This window comes from Cucumis melo, chromosome 8 (assembly GCF_025177605.1).
Source record: "Cucumis melo cultivar AY chromosome 8, USDA_Cmelo_AY_1.0, whole genome shotgun sequence".
In the NCBI taxonomy this organism is placed as follows: Eukaryota; Viridiplantae; Streptophyta; class Magnoliopsida; order Cucurbitales; family Cucurbitaceae; genus Cucumis; species Cucumis melo.
In genome coordinates, this window is record NC_066864.1 from 1,771,793 (window position 1) to 1,797,669 (window position 25,877).

General features: G+C 35.7%; 4 protein-coding genes across 5 annotated transcripts; 3 read left to right on the forward strand and 1 right to left on the reverse strand.

Moving 5' to 3' along the window:
- Positions 1 to 33: 33 nt before the first annotated feature.
- LOC103484493 (receptor-like protein kinase HSL1) lies at positions 34 to 4,262 on the reverse strand. Its single transcript, XM_008441584.3, has 2 exons — positions 995 to 4,262; positions 34 to 847 (listed from the first exon to the last, which is right to left on the reverse strand). The coding sequence occupies exons 1-2, from the start codon at positions 3,600 to 3,602 to the stop codon at positions 465 to 467; spliced, it is 2,991 nt and encodes a 996-aa protein (XP_008439806.2). The 5' UTR covers positions 3,603 to 4,262; the 3' UTR covers positions 34 to 464.
- Positions 4,222 to 5,582, forward strand: LOC103484494 (protein DMP6). Its single transcript, XM_008441585.3, has one exon. The coding sequence runs from the start codon at positions 4,690 to 4,692 to the stop codon at positions 5,326 to 5,328; it is 639 nt and encodes a 212-aa protein (XP_008439807.1). The 5' UTR covers positions 4,222 to 4,689; the 3' UTR covers positions 5,329 to 5,582.
- Positions 5,583 to 8,721: 3,139 nt separating this feature from the next.
- On the forward strand, positions 8,722 to 12,819 carry LOC103484496 (triose phosphate/phosphate translocator, chloroplastic). 2 transcript variants are annotated; one of them, XM_008441587.3, is made up of 12 exons: positions 8,722 to 9,247; positions 9,338 to 9,412; positions 9,531 to 9,596; positions 9,697 to 9,775; positions 10,677 to 10,797; positions 10,882 to 10,977; positions 11,117 to 11,229; positions 11,312 to 11,389; positions 11,829 to 11,945; positions 12,035 to 12,134; positions 12,215 to 12,315; positions 12,524 to 12,819. In XM_008441587.3, the coding sequence occupies exons 1-12, from the start codon at positions 8,976 to 8,978 to the stop codon at positions 12,539 to 12,541; spliced, it is 1,236 nt and encodes a 411-aa protein (XP_008439809.1). In that variant the 5' UTR covers positions 8,722 to 8,975; the 3' UTR covers positions 12,542 to 12,819. The 2 variants fall into 2 exon arrangements, with proteins under 2 accessions (XP_008439809.1, XP_016899378.1); XM_017043889.2 differs by having other exon boundaries at positions 9,103 to 9,252.
- A 1,915-nt stretch (positions 12,820 to 14,734) lies between these two features.
- Positions 14,735 to 25,833, forward strand: LOC103484497 (homeobox-DDT domain protein RLT1). Its single transcript, XM_008441588.3, has 18 exons — positions 14,735 to 15,342; positions 15,473 to 15,931; positions 17,688 to 17,758; positions 18,267 to 18,677; positions 18,758 to 18,847; positions 19,000 to 19,164; positions 19,277 to 19,499; positions 20,069 to 20,169; positions 20,289 to 20,375; positions 20,464 to 20,616; positions 20,711 to 20,866; positions 21,210 to 21,419; positions 21,504 to 22,172; positions 22,281 to 22,802; positions 22,995 to 23,627; positions 23,740 to 23,841; positions 24,340 to 24,603; positions 24,717 to 25,833. Exons 1-18 carry the CDS (start codon positions 15,195 to 15,197, stop codon positions 25,512 to 25,514), a joined length of 5,262 nt encoding a protein of 1,753 aa, XP_008439810.3. The 5' UTR covers positions 14,735 to 15,194; the 3' UTR covers positions 25,515 to 25,833.
- Positions 25,834 to 25,877: the final 44 nt, after the last annotated feature.

The following is a 25,877-nucleotide window of genomic DNA, read 5'->3' on the forward strand; positions in this document are numbered from 1 at the left end:
ATAAAAGAATTTGCTTTCAAATACAAAAGAAACTAAAATGAAGTAATTATGGCTTGGAGCATAAACTAAAAAATATTCCCCTAGACATATTTGGCAGAAAACCATATTGTTCTTGAGAGAATAGACATTTCACAGAAAGAAAGAAAGAAAAATGATGAGCCTACCAAAAAGAATATTTGAAGAAGGGAAGGAGAATTCTCATTTCTCAGCACAAGGAGAAAAGAATATGTTGAAGCATTGGTCTAAAGATAAGAGCAGCAACCCAGTTGATCAAGAGACTTGAAAGCCTTATGTACATCAAAAATCATGAGACCTTTATGAGCCATCAAATATTTTTGCAAGAACACATTGCAGAATGTGAAAAGCTCAAGGTAATTATGAACTTCACTGCACTTTTTTCTTTGCCAGTGTTTGCCTCCATTCTCTGCCTTTACTTTTTAAAATGACGATGTTCGACTTAAGAACTATACCACATTTTCACTATCCTCGAAATCATATGGAGTCATTCTTCCTTTTCTTCTTGCAATAATCGAATTGCAATCCATACGAACTTCTAACAACATTGTAACCACTCGTCTCATGGGTGGGCGGTTGATAGGTAGAGGGTCGGTGCATAGGAGGCCAATTTTGAGGACCTTCAACATTTCCTCCCGGTGTGAGGAATCCAATTTGGGGTCTAAAATATGGTTGAGGCCTTCCCCTTCTAAATTGGTGGATACCCATTTGACCAAGTTGTTTTCTTCGCATTCGAGGTCAGTTGGCCGCCTCCCTGTTATCAATTCAAGGATTACCATCCCGTAGCTAAAGATGTCGCTCTTTTCGTTTACATTCAATGTATAAGCATACTCTGCAAAGCACAAGTAGTACAAGGTCAATAAATTTGATGCCTTAAATGAAATCACGTTATCATTCATGAGAAGTGATTAGTTCTCAATTGTAAAACTAACGAAATCATAATAGTTGAATGATTGACATGTAGATGAGAGAAACGCACCTGGGGCAATATAACCACAAGAACCAACAATCACTGACGTGGATTTATCCTTAGATATATCGACGGTCACAGCTATTCCGAAATCTGCTATCTTTGCTCCAAATTCGGCATCCAACAAGATGTTATTGGACTTGACATCTCTGTGTACAATTGGAGGAACACAATCATGATGAAGATAAGAAAGCCCCTCAGCAGCATCCAAGGCTATCTTGTATCTTGTTTGCCAATCCAATAACTCACGTTTACTGCCATGAAGCATATCACCTAAGCTCCCATTAGGCATGTATTCATAGACCAAAAGCTTGCATTCTCCATTAGTACAACAACACAAAAGTTTCACTATGTTTTTATGCCTGATTTCACCCAAAGTCATTATTTCTGCATCAAAAACATTAACTTCACTCCAATTATTCTCGAGATCAGTGCTGTTGCGATCGTCAGGCAACTCAGACCAAAGTTTTTTAACCGCAATGGTTTCGCCATTGGAGAGAACGATCTTGTAAACTAAGCCAGAGCCTCCACTGCCTATCACATTGTCTTCATCCAGGGAACCCACAAAGTCGTCATAGTCAAAAGAAAGCTTTTGGAACGATGTCATTGTCCACTTTGATTTGATGTCGAGACTTCTTGTCTTGTACTTGACATGGAATAAGATCGCTCCCACAAAGAGAGTCACACCTACAAATACAAAGATAGATCGCTGTAGCCAAACGCAACCTCCTTCCTCATCGCATTCTTCTTTTCCTCTACCTCTTCCTCCACTTCTTGAAGAATGAATTTGATCACACGCATCATTTTCCCCCTTACACAATCCAGGATTACCCAGAAAGCTATTTTTGTACATTGTTCTCTCAAAATAGGAAGGAAGTATTCCAGTTAAGTGGTTGTATGATAAATTTAGAACATTGAGGTTCAAATTCTGTAAGCCATGTGGGATTTCTCCAGAAAACTGATTGCCTGAAAGATCAAGGTAATTAAGCACTGGCAAGAAAGCAATTTCCGGGGGAATTTTCCCAGAGAAGTTATTATTGGCCAAATTGAGTTCACTCAACCTCCTCCAGGCATCAAGCCTGTGGTCGAGCAACCCGGAAAGCTTGTTGTTTTGAAGATCTAACTTAGCTAGCCGATCCAATTTCATAATGCTGTTAGGGATATTTCCGATGAATTTGTTATGATCAGCAGAAAACTCGACCAGATTCTTCAAAGAACCAATCTCCTTTGGAATTGTTCCTGAGAAATTGTTATTAGAAATAAGAATCATACTCAACATCTTGGAATTGCCTATTTTCTTTGAGATTGTGCCCGAGAAGGTGTTGTTTGCAAGTTCGAGAAGAGAAACATCTGGAAGTCCCCATATGTTTTCTGGTACAGGACCAGTAAAATTGTTGTTCCCTAATCGGATCCTGGTCAGACTGTGGCAATTGCCGAGACTTGATGGGAGTTCGCCGGAAAATCGGTTGTTGATCACCATTATCTCCGTCAATGCTCCCTTTTGGCACAAGCCCTCGGGAATACTGCCGGAAAAGAAGTTGTCCGAAATGTCCAACGATTCCAGAGCCGAATATTTTCCCAAATCCGCTGGTAAAGACCCCGTGAATTTGTTCGCAAATAGCTTCATCTCTATCAAGGACCTCGACTTCGCCATGCTTTCCGGCAAGCTACCCTCGAAATTATTCTTAAACACATTAAGACTTTCAAGCGGCAACTCAAACAAGCTACTTGGAATTGGCCCGGAAAAATTATTCATTGAGACGTCGAACATACGCAACGCCTGGAGTTTCGAAAACGTATCTGGTAACGCGCCGGACAAAGAATTGCCAAACAACTCAATCTGGGTCACATGGGTTAACTCCGTTAGCGCTATCGGGAACGCCCCAGTAAGATTGTTACTGCTCAAATCCAGAAGAACGAGGTTCTTGAGCCCGCTAAACGTGTCGGGAATTTCCCCTCGTAATTTACAACCCGTCAACCAAAGAACCTCAAGATTCACCAGATTACCCAACTCCGGTGGGATTCTCCCAGGGTCAAACGAGTTGTAAGACAAATTCATCATCCTAAGAGAAGTAATGTTCCCAAGAAACGGAGGAATGGTACCACCCACAAGATTCGAAATAAGCGAAAACGCCTCTAGTTGCTGAAACCGACCGAAAGTGGCAGGTATTCGGCCGGAGAAATTGTTGCCGGACAAATCCAAGTAACGAAGATTACGCAAATCAGCAATTGAGGGAGGGATAGGACCGGTGAGGAGATTTTGGCCAAGGTCAAGAAACTCAAGAGTACTACAGTTGGAAATGGCAGGAGGAAGAATGGAATGGAAGGTATTATTGTAAAGAGAAAGGTAAAGAAGATGTGGAAGCTTACAGAGTTGAAGAGGGAAAGTAGAAGAAATAGCAGAGCTGATGAGCTCGAGGGAAATGACTTGACGACGATCATCACATGTGACACCATTCCATGAACAGGGATCAGGGTCAGTTGCATTCCAGGAAGTGAAGACATGGTTACGATCCTCTATAGAGCGCTTAAAGGCCTGAAGAATATGACCCTCTTGATTGAGGGCGAAGGAAAACAGAGGAAAACAGAGGAGGAAAAGGAAGGAACAGAAAGGCATGGGAGGCAGAGAAGAAGATCAAGTTTTTGAATTACAATGGTGAAAAGAGTCAGAATGGGAGTTGAATGAAACAGTAACTTAGCAGGAAATCCTGGTCGCTGTTGAAGAAGATTATGATAAAATCATTCAAAAAAACAAAAACAAAAACAAAAACAAAAACAAAAACCTCAAAATCTGTATAACATTCCAAGTTCCTTCAAAATCCCATGCATACCAACCTTTTAATGTTTTTTAGTTGAATTTTACAAAAATAACCATACTTCAATAATTCCCCTAATTTTTTGTTACTTTTTGAACTTCCTTTGACTCATATTTCTCAACAACAACAACCAAAGATCGTTAAATTATTTTACAATTAATTCTAAAGGTGTGACAGTTTTTTAAATGTGAGGACTAAATTGTTTACAATTTTTTTTTTCTTTCAGTTTGCAAACGTAGTCTTTTTATGGTAAACTTCTGTTACTTTCAAACTTTCTTGTCTAAAAATTCTCAGCTTGCCAAGTTTTCAAAGCCACCTTGTTATGGTAAATTAACACAGCATGGAAACGAGTCAACAACAGCCAAAGATAACAAAATCATTTGAATTACAACTAGACTCTAAAGGTCATACCATTTTTGAAATGTGAAGACGAAGACTGACCCAAGTATTATAGAAAATTTATTTTAACTTCAAAGGAAAATAATATGATTAATCAATTGATATATAATGTTCCTAATTATTTGGAAAGCTCAGAATGAATTAAGAAGAAAATCAAAATTCTGTATATATTCCTTACAAGTTTGAACAATCCCAATACCTAACAAAATCATACAACTCCACTGCTCAAAATGTGTGAAGCAACAAAACTCCTTTACCCAAATCTTACTCCATCTTTCTTTCTATTTTCAAAATCCCCCCTTCTTTCTTTCTTTCTTTCTACAATCCCAATTTTCTATTGTCTTTATTGCTTTGAAGCCATCATTAACCTCCCTTTTCCCACACTCATCTTCTACTTCTTCCTTCGTATTAATACACTTCAAACTCTTCAATTTTTCATCAACTACTGAACCCTTTTACTGATTGTATTCCAATTTCAACCTCTCACCCATGGAGATCAAAACCGCCGATGAAGAAACCCAATCTCGTATTGATCAGAAACAACCCCTTTTGCGAGAAACCACGTTCATCCCATCGAGAGATGAAAAAACCCTCATCCAAAAAGCCATTTCTCAAACCTTTCGAAGCACTGCTAATCTGGCTAATCTTCTACCTACTGGAACTGTCCTCGCATTTCAACTTCTTTCCCCCATTTTCACCAATCAAGGCAACTGCGACTCAATTTCTCGCTACCTCACCGCCGGCCTCGTTGCTCTCTGTGGATTGTCTTGTTTTCTTCAGAGTTTCACGGATAGTTTCAGAGACAGTCAGGGGAATGTTTCCTATGGATTCGCCACTTTCAGAGGCTTGTGGGTCATCGACGGCTCCGTGGAACTTCCGCCGACCGTCGCGGCTAAGTATCGGCTGAGGTTTATTGATTTCCTGCATGCTTTCATGTCGATTCTGGTTTTCTCGGCTGTTGCTCTGTTTGATGAGAATGTGGTGAACTGTTTCTACCCGACGCCGTCGGATCAGGCGGAGGAGATTTTGACGTCTTTGCCGGTTGCCATTGGGGTGTTTTGTAGTATGTTGTTTGTTGTTTTTCCGACCAAACGCCATGGAATTGGTTTCCCTGTCTCTGCTAATTAGCGGCGAAGTTACTATGTGATTCACCGAAATTCCTCTCCGTTGCCACTAACGTGGAGTCGTAGATACTTTGTGTCTTTGTGTGATTCTGATGATTCTTTTTATTAGTATTAATCATTTTGATATTTCTCGAATTCATCAATTTGGAGAAATGATTCCTTTGAAATTCTACATTAACAAAATATGCATACATACATGTATATATATATATATATATATATATATATATATGAAGGATTAAATTACTATTTGGTACACATTACATTCCACTACAACTGAAGCAAATGGGTCCATTTTTCTTTCCCTTAATAAGAAAAAGACAATAGGATGTTGATAGAACGTATTTCAATAAAATATTATTCTCAAGTTTAATGCCTTTTTAACCAAAAAATAATAATTGTGATATCTCCTGTTAGAGTTTGTTGAAATATGGATCATTTGCATAATTCTAAATTTTATATCATGCATGGATAGGTTTTTGACCAATTAGGAAGCATTTGTTCTTATCTTAAACCTAAAGGTTTGAATTATTCAAAATACGTCTATTACTTCGTTCAAATAAACAATAATAGATTTTAAAAACTTGTTCATACTTCTAATGGAAAACAAAAATATGATCACACGTTTAGTTTTAATCTAGGATAATATTTCACATCAACACTGGGGTATCAAATTCTATTAGAATACTTCAGTGTTTTGAGTGAGAATAATTTTGAATTAGGATGATTTTTACATGTAAAATTCCCATAAAATATATTGATAGTTGGAACTTGAAGTGTTTTTTTTAGTATAATTAGAGAAGGGGATTCAACCATACATATCTCATAATTATCGCTTATTAAAATATGTTCGGTTTGACATTGAAATTTCAAATAATATCTACTTGTGAGATGTGAGACTTAAGCTATTTAAGCTTGTTCATTTGGCCAAACAATAATTTAATGAGCAAACAGTATATTGTAACAGTAGCGACACTTTAAAGTTAATTTAGGATAAGGATTATGTCTACAATAAATATTGTTTAAAAATTTCGGATTAGTTATGGCACACGATGTTTTAAAAACCTTATTTATTTACTATTTGACATTCATCATTTTTTTATTATTTGTTACGCTATTTACTATTTCATTATCAAATTAAAATAACTTACATCATAAAAACATACTATTATAACCACTACAATAATCTACGCCTCTCGTATAAACTATTATAACTCATCTATAGTAATATATGATTACAATAACTCACTTTTTACCCCAAACATACCCTAAAAAAATTAGATGAGTCCATAGTAATTTTGAAGTTTATATTTCATTTGTTTTTTTCTTCTTAATTTTCTAGTATTCATAAATAGTATCGAGTTTTGTTTTCAAATGCAACAAAATGAACAAAACTATCTACAAACATAGTAAAATTTTACTTTATATCAACAATAAACCACGATAAACTAACACATATATCAATAAGATGCGATATTTTACTATATTATAAATATATTTAATATTTTACCATTTAAAACAATATCTCTATATATATTAAATGTATTTAATTCAAATATGATGCAACTTTAATAGTTATGAATGAGAATGATTATTTTTATTACATTAAATACGGTATTTACTAAGAAAAGAAATTGTTGCTGAGAGTATTCAAAAACAATTAAATAACTTTTTATAAATAAAAATAAAAGAAATACAGTAGAAAAATTGATAAAATATTTACCTAAATAATTTTGTCTTTTTTATTTTTTTTAAAAAAACCTCTAAAATAATAATAATAATGAAGTTATTTTCAAAAGTTTTTAATTATAGTTTCTAGTTGAATGGTCTGTATATGTTCATTTGGCCCCTTCATTTTAAAATGTTATTTTATTTCAATTATGTTTTACTTTTAAGTTTCTATTTAATTTGAATAGCTCACCTTGGTTTTAAATGTTAATTTTAGTTAATTAATTATTATCATGTAAATGCTTTCGATTAATTTAAAGTGATGGGAAATGAGTATAGATTAATTTTATTATATTCAATTATTATTTTAGTTAATTAATAAACATTATATTAATCCAAAAATTAAAAATAAATATTTAAATTAAGACTATGAGTGTAAATTCAAAATTTTAGGAAAAAAAAGAGGAGAAAAATTATTAAAAATGACAAAATATTTACGATATATTACAAATTTTCAAATTCTATTGATGATAGAAACTGATATGCTTCCGTTAGTCATATTGATAGATAATAATATAAGTCTATCAGTGTCTATCGTCGATAAAATTCAAAATTTTGTTAACATTGTGTAAATATTTTAATTTATTTTACTATATTTAAAAAAAATTCCCACAAAAAATTGACCTTTAAAAATTTTAATATTTGTATACTAAATAAAAAGTAAACAATCTCTCAAATTACTATATATTCACTTTGGTTTTATGATCTCTCCCCATTTTCTGCATCACAAAAAAATAATATAGTTTGTTAATCATTTTAATTTTTGTTTCTATTTTTTCTTCTTTTAAATTCTATTTTTATACTTTTTTTTGTTTGTAAAAAGCAAAAACCATATATGTTTTTTAACATTTTGTTTCTAAAAGACAAATTGTGTTTTTTGGAATTTTGTTTTTTCGTAATTTAAAAATTAAGTTTCTTTTGAAAAAAAAAAAGAAAACAAATTTGATTACTTTCTTTTATTCTTATTTTATTAATTAAAACAAACATCCTTCCCTCTCATCACTTGAAATGTAGATAGACTATGCAGTATGGAGATTATTTTTCAACAAAACCTGACAACAAGATTACTAGTTTCTTGGAGTGATAAATTTTTTTCATTTTTTTATTTAGAAGTATATAATTAAATTTATAAAAAATATTAAAAGATATATTTGGAATAAAAGAAACTTTTAATACACAATTATAGCATTTCGAGAATTTATTGAGTGTAGTATATATATTAAACTCCTGATCAAATAAACAACATAAATAAACAAATAACAATTTTTTAAATCGGAGAAGTTCAAAATAAGATATTTTTAAAAACACAAAGTTGGAAGTGAGCAAAAATAGTAAATAGAAGGATAAAACAAAAAAAGAGAAAACCCTAAGCCGTTTTTGCTAAGTATATAGTATATTATAATCAATCATTTTGATATTGATATTGATATTTTTGGTTTATTTATTTGGATTTAGTGATGAATTTATATGATAAAAGTAAAACCACAGAAAGAAAGACATTGGAAGTGGAAACGATAAGGAGATATCTGAAGGGAAAACAACCCTCCTTCACATTTTGACAACTCAGCTCCATCCCTTCTCTCATTCGCTCTCTTTCCCGATAACTGGACCCCACCACATCCCCACTCCCCTCCACACAAATACGAAATATCCACACTCCCTCTCTCTCTCTCCCTTCATCTCACTCTCCCATCTTCCGCCACCTCAACCCTCCCTCCCCACCATCAACCCTTTCAACAGCCGCTTTCACGGTCTCTTACTCTACTCCTGCATCCACCCAATCCAACAGTACAATAATACTGACTTCTCATGGAATTACCGCCAGAAATTGGTTCGCGATAAGCCCCCTCCTGAATAAATCCTCGCCTTACCCAACCAAACCACATTTCCTACTCTTTCTCTCTCTGTGCTTCTCCTGAAGTTATGGAGTCCCAGTTTCTCTCACGCGCCACCTCCTTCGCCGGCGGCATTCCCTCCCTCCGCAAGTTGCACAGAGACGCCACCACTAACAGCCACCATGTCGCCTTCGTTCACACTAGGCCCATCGCCGAGGGAGCCAACTTGATCTGGGGAAGACAACTCCGCCCCTCTTTGCTCCTCGATACGCCGCATCTTGTCTCGGCTAAACGTGAGACTATTCGCCCTACCTTTGCGGCGGCCTCCTCTTCTCCAGCCGGAGGTAGCGATTCCGCCGGGTGAGGTTCGTCTCCTCCGTTATGAACCGGACCGGCTCCCAGATTCATCTTTCAACTCATTTTTTGTTTTCTTTTTTAAAATTCTTGCAGAGAGGCGAAGGTTGCTCCGGTAGGTTTCCTCGAGAAGTACCCGGCGTTGGTCACCGGATTTTTCTTCTTCATGTGGTGGGTTTAATTGTTGGTCACGTGTTTTGCACGGCGAAGGCCGGGTGGTAATTATTACGTTGCGGCAAGTTTGAGCTTGGTTGTGTGAAATTACCGTGTTGTCCTTTCTGTTTTGTAGGTACTTTTTGAACGTGATTTTCAATATCCTCAATAAGAAGATATATAATTACTTCCCCTATCCATAGTATGTATTTCCAATTTACATTTTCATCCCTGTATTTTTCTTCTTCTTCTTCTTCTTTTTTTTTTTTTAATATTGTTATTAATATTTGTTTACGTTCCAGTTTTGTGTCGGTGATCCATTTAGTTGTTGGGGTTGTGTACTGTTTGATAAGCTGGGCAGTGGGTCTTCCTAAGCGAGCAGTAAGTCAACTCTTTCTATAGCCCAATATGCCAATTTTGTCTTTTTCTTTCATTAAAATTGTTATTTTTAACTTTTTCATACCCAATTTAGTTTTTTTAGTCTGTTTATTAGTCTTGTTTTCTTCAAATTTAGTAGTATTGGTAGTCTAATTGGTAGGGCTGTTTTGAAAGTAATTACCTAATATAATGAGTATTTAGATTGAGACAGTACTATAGTCTAAACGATGTCATTGCAGTTTTGATTGAAATTTTTTTCTCCTTTATTTATTTCGAAAATGACAATATAACTTCTGTAATCTTTGTAACCATGTTTATTTGAAGCTACGTTGTAAAGGGGAAAAAAAGAAAAGGAAAGTGTAAAATGGTCAAATAAATTATATTTTTAAGTGAATAGATTATATAATGTGCGGTAAAATATAGCACTCACAAGTAAATGCAACTTAGTAATCTAAAGATTGAACTATCAATTCATGAATTTTTTTATAATTAGCATGGTTTTCTATAGTTTTTGGGAGTCTGTTTTTCAATGAAAATATTGCCAGTATGGTAATCTTGTATGACAATGTATTTTCTAAAGTATGGATATAATTAAATTTTCTTTAATTTATCGGCTTAAACTTTTCGTTGTACTAAAAATCTAGGATAGGACGTTTAATATTTGAACCTTTGTAATGCCATTTAATCACCGATTAATATAGATCTAACTATTGAAACTTCTTCAAAAGTTTTAATCCAACGGATGGCTAAGAGTGTTAAAATATTGATACAATTAAATTTATCGTAGCTTAAGCTTTGACAGTGTCAAAAGCTAATTCAGTTATTTTCTCTGCCCTTGGTATAAGGGTAACTCTGTTCTCTCTATTTCACACAAGTGATTGCTAACATGTGTTTTGGCTTGCAGCCTATTGATTCAACCCTCCTGAAGTTGCTGATCCCTGTAGCTTTCTGTCATGCACTTGGCCATGTCACTAGCAATGTCTCATTCGCAGCTGTTGCTGTCTCATTCACTCACACGATCAAAGGTAAACTACCAAATTTACTGATGAACCAGATCACGTTCCTGGATTTTGTTGTTTTCATGAAAATTTTGTTGATTCATTTTTCAGCTCTGGAACCATTCTTTAACGCTGCCGCTTCTCAATTTATTTTGGGGCAATCCATTCCCATTACCTTGTGGCTTTCATTGGCTCCTGTTGTCATTGGTAAAACCCTTTTCCCTTTAGCTGCATTTTGATGCATAATATGAACCCATAAAACTACTTTGCGGTTGAGGTTCCTTGTGTTGTCATATAGATTTGGTTTCATGTGATGATACTTTTGCTTGGATTTTGATCAATGCAGGTGTGTCAATGGCATCCTTGACTGAGCTTTCATTTAACTGGACTGGTTTCATTAGTGCTATGATTTCCAATATTTCCTTTACCTACAGAAGCATTTATTCAAAGAAAGCCATGGTTATCTTCGACCTAACTTCCCTTTGATTCTTTTAGACTCTGACTTTTTTAACTGGAACTAATCTATATGGTTTGTTGACAGACTGACATGGACAGCACGAACGTCTATGCCTATATTTCCATTATTGCTCTCCTTTTCTGCATTCCACCTGCTGTGATCGTAAGTTTCTCTCTGCTACGATGCTGATGCATTGATCAAATTAAATTTACAATATGATTGAAGATGGGTGATTTAACATGGTATTAGTGCAGCGTATTTGTGTTACATTTGCTCCCAAATCAATATTGCCCTCTCGATTGACATTTTACAAACTTTTAAGCTGAAGTGAAGTGAGGGAGAGTGTTGATTGACTATTTACCATTAAAATTCTTTGTTTTGTTATCCATTTTTCTACCCTGTTTCTAAAACCATTCCAAAAATTGAAAACTAAAAAAAAAAAATTTTTTTTGGTTTTTAGAATCTGACTTAGAAGACCATAATAAGAAAATAGGAAGAGAAGAAACATAAAGTTTAGAAACAGATAATTAAAAAATGAAATGGTTTTCAACGAAACCTAATAGACATCATTTTTCACAATCTTACATGTGGTTCTTGATAGGTGGAAGGACCTCAACTGCTAAAGTTTGGTTTCAATGATGCCATAGCCAAAGTTGGTCTAACCAAATTCGTCTCAGATCTCTTCTGGGTAGGAATGTTTTATCACCTTTACAATCAGGTACGTTGCCTAATTTCATTTTATATCTAAGAGAGACAGTGTATTTCCATTGTTTTAAGAGAATAATATTGCTTTGGATAACTTGACAGTTAGCAACCAACACCTTGGAGAGGGTAGCACCACTTACTCATGCAGTTGGAAATGTGCTGAAACGTGTATTTGTGATTGGATTCTCCATCATTGTCTTTGGTAATACTTCATTTTTTTAGTTTGTATATATATTTCAGTTTTCTACTTTCAGTTGCTGCAATGACAATTTCTGCTTGCAGGTAACAAAATCTCTACACAGACTGGTATTGGAACCTGCATTGCAATTGCAGGAGTAGCTCTTTACTCTTACATCAAGGCTAAGATGGAAGAAGAGAAACGAGTGAGTCCTATTTTTTTAATGATATAATATTCAATTTGTCATCCCTCGTTAATTTAAACATTTGAATCGGTCGATGATTTAAGATAGTATGTTGTTGAATGGTTCAAGGAGGCCCTATGCTCAAAACATGAAAAGAGTTGATATACTGTCTAAATCAATATTATTTGCTTCTTTCTGCTCTCTGAATGAAGTTTTGTCGTTTGGACAGCGAACAAAGGTGGCTTGAAGAAGCATTGGATGGAGGAGATGGGAAGCTTGGAAATGAGGGGAGGATTTGGTGTTGTAAATTTTAAAATAATAATTCCATCAACGTGAAAACGAAAAAAAAGAAGTTATTTTGGAAGTATTCGATCAATTTTTATTGATTCTGAGCTCAGACATTTGTTGATTTTGTAATTATCCAACGTTGTCTCATTTTAAAGCCTTTTTAATTTTAAAACTATGTCGCTTCTCGGCACATTGCAAGAACCTTTGCTTTCAATAACATCCCAAAAATTAGTCAAACTATTCCGGATTTTTTAGTTAGCCGAATATGTTTATGTGATGCGATCATGAGTTCGATGGTTCACAAAATTGAATTGACGGATTAAGACTAATTTACTCTTATTTGAGTTTGATATGGACAACAAGATAACTATATTTGTTTAACTCTTTCTTTTTTTTTGTAATTCCATTCACTTGGAAAGACATGTTTTGTTTTGTTAATTTTTCCTTTAGTATTATTGACGTTGTACGGAGTGGTTTGAAATAGTATTTATTCTAACTAATTATAAACTTTTAAATACATTTTTTATAGCTAGGGGTGGTTATTATAGTTTTAGATAATTCTTGCCTCAAACATCTAAGGATGGGTTGACTTCTATCTTGTTTTACCGTTTTTGTGCATGCATGCAGGTTATTAAGATCTTTTGAACTTGGGGAGAATTTTTCTTTTTTCTTTTTTTTTTTTTACTTACTTACTTTTGTGTGGTGTGTGTTTAATTAACTTTGGTCTTGCTGGCTTTGAATTCCATTGTTGTTTTCATCTATAAATATATGTTATCGAAAATCAAGCTTAATTGATTTAAATGAATCGAAGTTATGTTTAATTTTATTGCCATAAAAAGTATTAATTCTCCGACAAAATGACTACCATGACGGGTAAATATATGCAAATACTTTTAAACTAAATGAATAAAAAATAATTGAGTCATGTTCAAGATGTCAATATAAGTTTAACTAACATAGTTTCCTTTCTTTGCAATTGTTAGTTCAAATATTTGACAATACAATGTGGTGTGTATTATGGTTGGGTAAATTATTTGGTCAAGTATCTAACTTGGAGGATATGTGCCAATCAATCATTCTAAAGAGGGAACGTTTATTGAATACATACTCATAAAATCATCACCAGGCTACAAATAGAAGAAATGAGGTCAACCTGTAGGTCCAAAATGAGCATGTGAGAACGCTTTTATGAGTCAACCAACATAAAATTCTATTAGGATTTTTGCTTAGATCCACAAACAAAGTTGTTTCAATAACTTATGACATAGTGTACAACGAGAGTACGATTAATGACCGAGTTAATTAGTTGAACAACCATTACATACCAATGTTTTTTATAATCAAGATAATATATCACGTTCAAGTTACACCATAAATATTATGAGCTCTTTATCTGACTAGTTCTCTAAAATCATCATTGACACAATCGTTAAAGTGTTAATAAAATGTCAAACCATGACACTAAGCACCATATACTGGTACAAGAAGTAAATAAATTACGGTTAATAAATCAAGGACATCACTTTTATTAGAAGATATTATATTATTGGTTCTAACGCATTAAAAATCACTTGAAAAAATTCAAAATTAAAAATTGATTGAAGGATAAATAAAATGGAACTAAGAAATAAATAATATTTAAGAGTGGCATGCCCATCTATTTAACTTTGTTAACAGCGGAACAAACCAAGGGTGAATAATTTTTTTTTGATGTGGTGTGTAAGGTGTTTGGTTGTGATGTGGGATGTGCAAAGGGTTTGTGTTATATGACGTGGATATATAAACATCACTTTGATATAAACCCACCAATCACCAATCACCAATCATCAATCAGCAATCAAGCAATCAGCGTTGGGGAGGTAAAGGGGTGGGTCAAAAACACAAGTTCATAAACTTGGAGCCCCTTTTTGCAATCTAAAGTTCATGGAAGAAGGAAATTGGGCATAGAAATAAGAAACTCCTTCTCGTTCACCACATTAAAATTTAAATAAAAAATAAAAACTAAAAAAGTAAATGGTGGGAAGAAGAAGAAGAAAAAAAAAATAAAAAAAAATATATACGGAAGAAAGAAGCTAACTTAAAAGTTCACCAAATTCAGAAGAAGCACATGGGAAGAGGAGCAGTGAGTGGTGGTAAATTTTAATTTATTTAAAGAAAGAAAAAAAAAAAAAAAGAAGAAGAGAGAAAAGAAAGTAAGAAACAAAATAAAAAGAAAAAGTATTGTTTTGACATTCATTAAAAAGCGTTTTTAAGCAAAGAAATTAAAGAAATTAAAGAGAATTAGGGAAGGATGGATTAGAGTTGGAAGAGACTGTTGGTTATTTGTTCCTGAATTTGCCTTTTCCTATAATTTCTTCTTTCTTTTCTCTCATCATTTATTATTCTTTTATTATTTTTATTTTTTGTTATTCCATATCATGATAATTATTCTATACTGCTTTTCTGTTCCTTGACTATTACGGTATTTAGGTTAAGTGGGCAAACGGGAATTCGTAGTTTCATTGCTTCGGGTTTTTCAATTTTGTTTTTGGATGAGTATTTTTCGTTTTTGATTCTAGGGTTTCCTTTTTTTTTCCTTCTTCTTCTTCCTTCGATCTTCATCTTCGATTTCGATGGAAGCTGCTGCCTCCGACGGCGAGAATCACAACCTCAATAATGATAATATTAACAAAATTAGTAACTCAAGTGAGGGTCTTAGCAAGCCCAAGCGCCAGATGAAGACTCCCTTTCAGCTTGAAACCCTCGAGAAAGCCTATGCTTGTTCGTCCATATACTTTTTCTTTTTCTTCTTCTTCTTCTTCTTTTAATTTTGTGAATTTGTTTTTGTCTTCTTTCCTCGTTTTCTTACTGGGTTTTTTTTCTTCTTCTTCTTTTTGGTTGATTTGATCAGTGGAGACTTACCCATCGGAGTCCACAAGGGCTGAACTTTCGGAGAAATTGGGCCTCACCGATCGGCAATTGCAGATGTGGTTTTGTCACAGGAGGTTGAAGGACAAGAAGGAACCGGCCAAGAAACCCAGAAAGGTGCTACCTGCTCCCCCCTTGGCGTTGCCTGATTCTCCCATTGACGAATTGAGAGTAGTGGCTGAGCCGGGTAGTGATTATGCTTCAGGGTCGGGGTCGGGTTCGAGTCCATTTGGTGATGTTGGGTTGCGTAATGCGGTACCTAGAAGTGTTGGAGATGATATGCCAATGATGAGAAGGTATTATGAAACTTCACGTTCTGCTATGGAACTTAGAGCTATTGCTTGTGTGGAGTCGCAGTTAGGTGAGCCATTGAGGGAGGACGGACCTATTCTTGGGATTGAATTTGATCCATTACCACCTGATGCTTTCGGAGCACCTATAGGTATGGCCGATTATTATTATTATTATTTATTTTCTTATGAAACCTTTCTTAAAAGTTTAAAACTTGCGGCTTCATGTATATGGACATCTTATTTATTTTTAATTTTAGAAATGAGTTTATATATGTTTATATGAAGATACATAGGACAAAAGCTCTAGAATTACCTAAGGAGTTACTTAAAGAACTTCAATTGCCATAATCATGAATCAGGAGTGTAGGACGAGGACGAAGAGAAGAGGCATGCATTTTAATTTCTCGTGCTGGTCGAGTATTGGTTTAATAGTTTGAAAGAGAGACGTGTCCTACTTAAAGTACTATTTCTGATGATGCAGTATGTTTAGGTGCTCCTGCATTAGACGCAGCCCATCGAATGTTGTGGTAAGTCGAATAGCATTTTGATAAGCAATGAGAATCAAGCACCTGGCCCTGAAGGTTGAATTATAATTAACAGTTTTTGGTTGAGGAGTTCCTTAAAGTTCTCCAAGGATTTTGTTTTTGGAAGAGGACTTAGTTTGAGTTCTTCAAGAATTTTATAAGAGGGGCCTCATTGATTCATCTATGAATGGAATGTTTATTACTCTTCCCAAAGAAGTCTGGTACATCTTATTTGAAGGATTTTGGGATGATTAGTTTAGTTACCGGCCTTTATAAGAGTGTTTCTTATGAGTTGCCCAACCGACTGAGAGTGGTATGAGGGGTCTTTGTGGCTTGGAGGTAGACTCTTGATCAAGTTTTCATTATTGAAATGGTGCTGATGATTGTTGATCTTATAAGGAAGAAGGGGTTTGCTTGCATAATTTTTCTCTAAAGGACCTATGATTAGTTAGGATTGAACTTTCTTAACAAGGTCATTCTGAAAAAATGGCATGGGCATTGACGGCATTTGAGTAGGTGGTTTGCTTGAAATTTATTTGATCTTCATTTCTTGACATCAGTAACCTGAGCGAAATAGTTACATTACCTGATGAAAGACATTATGTTGGATCGGAGGGATCTGAGGAGGGAGGGTCGTGCATGGTTAATTGAAGTGATGTATCAACAGAGATGAGCCTAAGAGGGTCATGTTCTTAGGAAACCCAGTTGAACAGAACAGTGCTTTCTTGGCTTAATGTTTTCACTCAGTGTTTTCCTTTAGAACCTGAATCTTGTGGTATAAGGTACTTGCGACTTGTTGAGTACGATTATTAACTTGCTGGTGGCCGGAGGGACTCCAAGACGGCGCAAAGTGGAACTCTTGAAAAATTAGTTTCTCAAATGGTCTCTATTGGTTAGATGGGTTGTTTTTCTGATATCTCGCTCTCTCTTTTTCTTGGGATAGGAATCATTTGTTGTGGCTTCATCCTTTTTTTGGTTTTGATGTGAGGGGCCTTACAGGAAAGCTCTTTGTGTTACTTTTTAGCTTACTCCTTGTCAAAAAATTGAGGAGTGTTTAACATTAGTAAAAAAGCATCTCTCCAGTTCAAACGCATTTTTATTTTTGCAAGTAAAGATAGACTACCATCTGATGCTGTAAAGTTCAATTGTGGTTTTGATTTATTTGGTGAGAATTTTTTTTTTATAAAAATTTGTGTGATGGATAAGTATATTTAAAAAATCTATTTGTTTGCATTAGTCATGTTCTGTTATGTTTAGATTTCCTCCTAAAATGTTGTTTTGTTATCTTCTTGAGTATGACCCTATGACTTGATGCTAAACTCCAACAGTATTCTCGATGATAACAGTATTTTGCAGCTCATATTTTTACATGTGATTACAGTGGCAGAACAGCAGAAGCGATCTGGACATTATGGGGACAAATATGAACAACGGGATGCAAAATCAAATAAAGTTAGTCTATTTTGTTAATTGAATATGCTGTTTTATTACACTTCAGCATTTCTAACCAATAATGACATGACGTATACTCCATCTATCAATGAAATTGTCTCTTGTTAAAAAAAAAACCCCAACAATGACATGGTGATTCATCCTGATCTAAATCTTTTGCTCATGGTTTTTCTATTTTTTCCATCTCAATTATTCATTATGATAAGTTTTTCTATATCTAAAACTACCTCTAACTGCTACCATTATGTGCCTCTTAAATAAAATATACGTCATGTTTGAATGTATATTATCTCTTAACAAAATGGAAGAATACACATTAAGAAACAAGTAGTCCATCTCAAAGGAGCTTAAAAACAGAAAATGGAAACGAAGTAGTCATTTTAATTAATTTTGTATACAATCTGATCGATCTCATTGAGTTAATATATTTACTAGGCAATGATTTCACTGTGTTCCTTCTAATTTTTCTGGTTTATCATGTTTTGAAATGGATTGAATTCTCATGCAGGTGACTGCAAGAGGATTCCCTGAATATCCATTTATGCCTGACCAGGCTAATATTAGAGCTGATGCCTATGGTCCAGTTTCCCAATTGCATTATCCAGATTCTTTAGGTGAGGTTTCAGCAGCCAGGACACCATCATTTGTGCATGGTCATGAACAGCTGAACAGGAGCCATAATTACCACAGTCAGGTCTCAAGGGTTCGTCACATGTCCCAACAGGAGAAGCAGGGAGTTACAATTTCATCTCCTGCTGAAGAAAATGTATTTCCCCCTCCAAGGGATTCTTATCCAAGTATCAGAATGAATTCTCAGTTCACTGAACACACAATTGTTGGACAAGAAAATTCCTATGTGTTGCCTGATGGGCATGCTTTTCCAAACGATGTCATGATTAGGATGGAAAGGAAACGCAAGGTATTCCTAAGCATTCAAAAGATACTGCAATACTTGAACGTGGATTCAAATTATCTTATTTCTTTTGGTTTCCTTCATAGAGTGAAGAAGCCCGTTTGAGTAAAGAAGCTGAAGCCCACGAAATAAGAATGCGGAAAGAGCTTGAAAAACAAGATATTTTGAGGAAAAAGGTTTCTATTCTTTCATCTATTCTTTTTTTTTTTTGTAAAATAATTATGCTATTATTTTATTTTGTAGTATAGACTTTTTTTACAATATGTACCCTGTGTTTACTAAGAAAAACTGAAAGAAACTTACCAACAATAATTTTCATTGTTGGTAGAATGAAGAACGAATGAGGAAAGAAATGGAAAAGCAAGATCGCGAAAGAAGAAGAGAAGAGGAGAGGTTACTGCGAGAAAAGCAACGTGAAGCTGAGAGATTGAAGCGTGAGGAAAGACGTGAACATGAACGAAGGGAAAAGTTTCTGCAGAGGGAGTATTTGAGGGTAGGTTAAGCATGTTCAAGTGTTTGTTTCTCCTTAGCTAATGGGTTCTTACAGAAATTACTAAAATAGGTAACTATTTATCCTTGCTAACTATTATTTACTTTAACTTTAGGCTGAGAAGAGGAAACAAAAAGAAGCTATTCGCAAAGAAAAGGAAGCTGTGAGGCGCAAAGCTGCTATTGAGAAGGCTACTGCTCGTAGAATTGCCCGCGAGTCTATGGAGCTTATTGAGGATGAACAGCTTGAACTGATGGAACTAGCTGCTGCGAACAAAGGATTATCCTCCATATTAAGTCTTGATCACGACACTTTGCAGAACCTTGAATCTTTCCGAGGTTTGCATTGTTTTTTAGCTTCAAATATTGTAAGATTAGGTCATACTTGGTTGCCAGTCATGTGAACTTAATGGCGCTGCTTGTTTGGTAGTTCAAATGCTTGTATTTATTAAGAATATCAATTCCTTTTCCATGTATTTCTTTGTATGTCCAAAATGAGTGAAGTATATATTCAAAGCCCAATTAATTCGTATTTTTGAAACTAGCATACCCATTACTTCATCAAAATAACAAATCAGATTGATTGCTCCTGTTCGTACACAAATAAGAACTACGTAAATAATAGAGGGCTTAGAAGGACATGATTCAAACCTTGATGGCCGCCTACCTAGAGTTTGATGTTCTATGAGTTTTCTTAGCAACTATTCCCATTAGGGATAGTCAAAGGTGCATGCAAGCTCAAAGTAAAAAGATAATTTTTGTTCTTATGATATGTGACATTTAGGACTCTTAATCTTGTCAGCCTTGACTTTTCTATTAATACCATTGTTACTATCATTATTGTCATTTTTTCTCTATCTTGTAAATTTCTGAATCTGACAGTCAGCTGTTGACATCTTGTTTTCCAGATTATCTTGGTGCATTTCCACCCAAGTCTGTGCAACTGAAGAAACCTTTCGGCATTCAGCCTTGGGTCAATTCAGAGGAGAACATTGGTAACCTTCTCATGGTACATCTCAAAGCCTCCTTTTTATAATTCAATGAGCACTTTAAGAGGCATGGTAGTGTTGTTGGAACATCTTTTCGATAGGAGAAATGTGACCTAAATATCTTGAGTTTGTTTCTTAGGTCTGGAGATTTTTTATTACATTTTCCGATGTTCTAGAGCTGTGGCCCTTTACTCTAGATGAGTTTGTTCAAGCTCTTCATGATTATGTAAGTGATCAGGGCATTTTCTCCCCGGTTAAATATTTTTAAGTTCACTTCCTATCCACTTTGACACCCTTCTTAAATTCAATACTAGGATTCGAGATTGCTGGCTGAGATTCACATTTCCCTTCTGAGACTGATTGTAAAAGATATTGAAGATGTTGCAAGAACACCTTCTGCTGGAATGGGAATGAACCAGAACGGTGTTGCCAACTCTGGAGGTGGACATCCGCAGATTGTTGAAGGGGTAATCATTTGAATAATAATAATCATTTGTATATTATAAGATGGGTCTCTCTGAATCTTATCGGAACCATCTGACCTTTATTCTTTTGTGTCAGGCATATGCGTGGGGGTTTGACATTTGCAACTGGCAGAAGCATTTAAACCCACTAACATGGCCAGAAATATTTCGACAATTAGCACTATCAGCTGGACATGGACCTCAGTTGAAAAAGAGGAGTTTGGCAATGTCTGAAATGCGTAGCAAAGATGAGGTCTACTTTTCAATTCTTTAGCAATGGGCAATTACTTCTATTACATAGAACTCTCTAATTTTTGTACTTAATTACTAGAAAATGCATTGTCCCAAATTAACAATGTTAACAATGAAGTTGGGAGATGCTACTGTAGATAGTGAAGGAGCTATTCTGTTTATTGTTAATATCTAAAATCAATCCTTTGGATCAGCTGCATGTTCTAGATCCAAGGCAATGCCTGTTCGTAGATACAACTCCTGCATTATTATTAATTTTGACCTTCCTTTAGTACATGCAAGAACATTCATATTCAAATAAGACTATCATTCTTTTCTTTTATTGAGTTATTTTTGTTTTGTAGGCTAAATGCGGTGAGGACGTAGTTTCTACTCTACGCAATGGTTCAGCAGCTGAAAATGCATTTGCTATCATGCAAGAAAAAGGTTTGTTAGCTCCTCGGAGATCTAGGCATCGGCTAACTCCTGGAACTGTCAAGTTTGCTGCTTTTCATGTCCTTTCCCTAGAAGGCAGCGAGGGGCTAACAGTACTAGAACTTGCAGAGAAGATACAGGTGAGCCTAATATTAAAGTTAACTGAGAATATTGATGATATACTTTGTTATGCTGTCGAATCTTAATACAAGTCAATTATGTAGAGATCAGGACTTAGAGATCTGTCTACAAGCAAAACACCGGAGGCTTCCATTTCTGTTGCTTTGACAAGGGATACTAAGCTTTTTGAAAGAATAGCTCCTTCCACATATCGGGTACGAGCTCCCTATAGGAAGGATCCAGATGATGCTGAGGAGATACTTTCTGTAGCCAGAAAGAAAATTCAGGTATTTCAGAATGGGTTCTTGGCTGGAGAAGATGCTGATGATGTTGAAAGAGATGAAGAATCTGAATGTGATGATGTTGATGAAGATCCTGAAGTTGATGATATAGCGACGACTTCCTTGGTGAATGAAGATGTTAACAAAGGAGATGTGAACTTAGGAGTTGAGAATGAGAACTTATGTCATGATATTGCTGGAAATTTACAAAATGATATTACCAAAGATGTATTGCCATTCCCTCTAAGTGGCTCTAAGGACACAAAATATTTAAGCATACCTACAGAGCAGTATGCTGCTGTTGATGAGACTGCTATCAGTGACCTTGATCAAGAAAATATGGAGATCGATGAAAGCAAGGAAGGTGAATCATGGATCCAAGGACTTACAGAAGGTGAATATCATGATCTTAGTGTTGAGGAGCGCTTGAATGCCCTTGTTGTCTTGACCAGCATTGCAAATGAAGGAAACTCTATTCGCCTTGTCCTTGAGGTAAACTTACTTCTGGATTGTTGATATATGGAACTTCATGATAGTTATTAAATGTTTTCAATTCATTTCTATTGGAGGATTTTGATTTGGGTAACAATGGTTCTATAGGATCGCTTGGAAGCTGCAAATGCTGTTAAGAAGCAAATGTTGACTGAGGCTCAGATTGATAAATCTCGCCTAAAAGAAGAGATCATTACTAAATCTGATTTTCCAATTCATATAGTAAGCAAGGTGGAAATTGAACTCAACGGTTCAACTATGGATGGCGGGCAAAGCCCTTTTCCTGTTGCTGACAATAAGAACAATGAAACAACCCCAAGCACTGCAGAAAACCTCAGTAGTGTGCCTAATGAGAGGGGTACTTTAGTGCCAGATCTTTTCCCAGGTCCAGATAACTTCTTGGCTCAGCAATGTGGACATGCTTCAAAGAGGTCACGTTCACAGTTAAAATCTTATATTGCCCATAGAGCTGAAGAAATGTACACATACAGATCTTTGCCTCTTGGTCGAGATCGTAGGCGTAATCGGTATTGGCAATTTGTTGCATCTTCTTCAAGCAATGATCCTGGTTCTGGGAGAATCTTTGTCGAAATGTACGATGGAAAGTGGAGGCTTATTGATTCTGAAGAGGTAGACATAATGTCTTTTTGGTGTTTGGTTTATCTTATATAAGATCCTGCTTTTCTTGTTTGTAGCTCTCAAAAGGTGGTGTTTATTTTATTTGTTGTTCATTGTTTTTTTTTTGGCTCAACCCTTTGTGTTTTGATTCTGACATCCTCCATACTTTGAATTTTGAAATTAATTGCTCCCTCTTATTTGTAGGGTTTTGATGCTCTTTCGTTGGCTTTGGACACACGTGGGATTAGAGAATCACACTTACGCATAATGTTGCAAATGATAGAGACATCATTTAAGGAAAATGTTCGGAGGAATCTGCAGTGTGCCAATGAGATGGTTCAGAGTGGAATTACTCCTAAAAATGAAAATGATTATTCAAGTTCTAGTCCTGATTGCACCACTGGTTTTAACAGTCCTAGCAGTACTGTTTGCGGATTAAATTTGGATACAATGGTAACATCATCTTCATTCAGAATTGAGCTTGGGAGAAATGAAAACGAAAAGAAGACTGCATTTAGACGGTATCAAGACTTGCAGAGGTGGATGTTAAGAGAGTGCTTTAGCACATCAACGCTATGTGCCATGAAATTTGGAGAAAAAAGATGCACTTCACTGTTTGACATTTGTGATTCTTGTCTGTGCTTGTTTGATTCTCAACGTTCTCACTGTCCTTCGTGCCATCAAACTTTTGGCGTTGGTGGGAATGATATTAATTTTCTAGAACATAAACGTCACTGTGAGAGGGAAAGGAAGTCTAGCCCTTTGGATACACACTTTTTAGATGCATCTCTTCCCCTCAAAAGTAGGTTGCTCAAGGCTTTCCTAGCTTTCATTGAGGTAAGCAGTAACCATTCGTATTTTTCTTTTAGATTTAAAGGCTAATGCCTGCAGTTTGGTTGCCTCTACTGCTTACGGGACCTGCATATCATTGAGAGTTGCTTTTTCACAGGTACATGTTCCGTTAGAAGCTTTTCAATCAATTTGGACGGAACATAGGGAAGAGTGGGGTGCCAGGATGAAATTATCATCATCTATTGAGGAGCTTCTACAGGTATTTCTGCATTTTCAAATGCTGAGCTCACGATACAATTGTTATATGCCTACCTCCAACCCTTGGATCTTCTAAACTGGTTGTCTTTTACTTCCATAAACCACCGCCAGCATCTTAAATCTGGGTTACTCGTGTCACGACCATCTTCCTCCACCTACTAAAGTAATTTGTTACCATATGCTCGAGACAATAGGAACTTATGTTAACATTTCTGAGTTGTATTTTTAACATCAACTAAACGCTTGAATTTACTGGTTGATTGATTTTTCATCACTCTACATCCATGTTTATTTTTTGAACTTGAAATTGCTATCTAAATTCTGGTTTAGGGTTTAACATGCACCCTGCAATATGCATTCCTAAAGGCTGCCTGCGTCTAATCTTTGTATTTGATTCTGAACTATATCAAATCTTCTAATTGTTTCTAGTTTTCTGTTTCACAATTTTTCGGGTGGATGACGCTTTAACACCACCATCTCCTGTTGCTGAACTTTACAGATATTGACCCTGTTTGAAAGTGTAATTAAGCGAGACTTTCTAAAATCAGACTTCACTACAACTGACGAGCACCTAAGTTCATGTTCCATCTCTGGGAATGCTATACGGGATCCCGCAGATATTGGATCAGTACTTACATTACCATGGATTCCACGGACTAGTGCAGCTGTTGGTTTAAGGCTTTGTGAGGTAGATGCTTCAATTTATTATATTGGATGCGAGAAACCAGAGCCTGACCAGGACAAGGAACTTGGAGAACATATAGTAAGTTGCATTCTCTTATTGCTTCCTTATTAGGGAGTTTATAACAGCAAGTTATATTTTCTTTTATTGCTTCCTTGTTGGACTTTAGAACTTATGTACTTGTCTCCTTGCAGAACTTTTCCAGCAGATATGCCCAGGTTAAGAATGACGAACGGACTAAACTAAATGACTTGGATTACGATGATCTGATGAAGAACGAAAACTCAGCCGATCCAAAAGGTTTGAGGAACAGCTATAAACGCGGTCGAGGAAGTAGAGATTATGGACGCCGTAGGAAGTGGCAGAAAAAAGTTAATGGATCCAGATCTGGCCGGGTCCGGCAAAATGTTAAGAGTAATGAGAAGATGAATCAAGGACAGGGAGAGCTGGGACAAGGAACTCAGCTTATGGGCATACGTGGCCGCCGTACGGTAAGGAAAAGAAGGGCTGAGAAGAGCGTTCCAGATGAAGGATTGTCAGGGCTAGTGCCTAGTAGTAGTACTCAGAACATAGATGAATCCCCAAAAGATTATCTTGGGGAATGGGAGGATGAAAAAATGGATAGGTTTGTCGACATGGAAGACGAAGAGAATGTGATGGAAGACGAAGAGAATATGATGGAAGATGAGGAGAATGAAGAGAATGTAAACAACGTAGAACAGATGGACTCCGACGATGGCCAGGAAGTTGGATATGAGCAAGGGGGCTGGGAGTTTGGATTTGAAGGTACTTCCAACAGATGGAATGGTGATATAGGGATAGGTAGTGATGAGGATGTGGATTTATCCGACTACAATGGCACCGAAGAGGGAGGAAATGATGATATAGAGGAATTAGATGTTGATAGCAGCGAGGAGTCGGATTGTTCACCAAATAGGATAGGCAACAATGGTGGAGGAGAATCCGCTGTTTCAGACGACTATAGTGATTAAATAAAATATCAGACATTAAGAAGCTGCATAATTTTGATACCCTTCACTAGCGGCTGAATTTGTGTACAGGGGAACAAAATAGCAGTTTTCCCCAAACCAAATATATTTTAGTTTTAGATCCCCCATGACTGACGTTATCTAGAAGATCCTTAGCCTAATTTATTACTGGAAAATGTATCATCCTATCTTTAGATTATTTGATAATAAAAATTTGTAAAGTTATAGTTGCTACAAGATGTTCTACGTGGGGGGAAAGAACTTATGACTTGATCACACTGCAGAATCGTTGAAATTTTACTTGGCCCTGTTTTATTTCCAAGAGCCATTCTGTATTTATTAAATTTTCTATTTATTTCACGCATA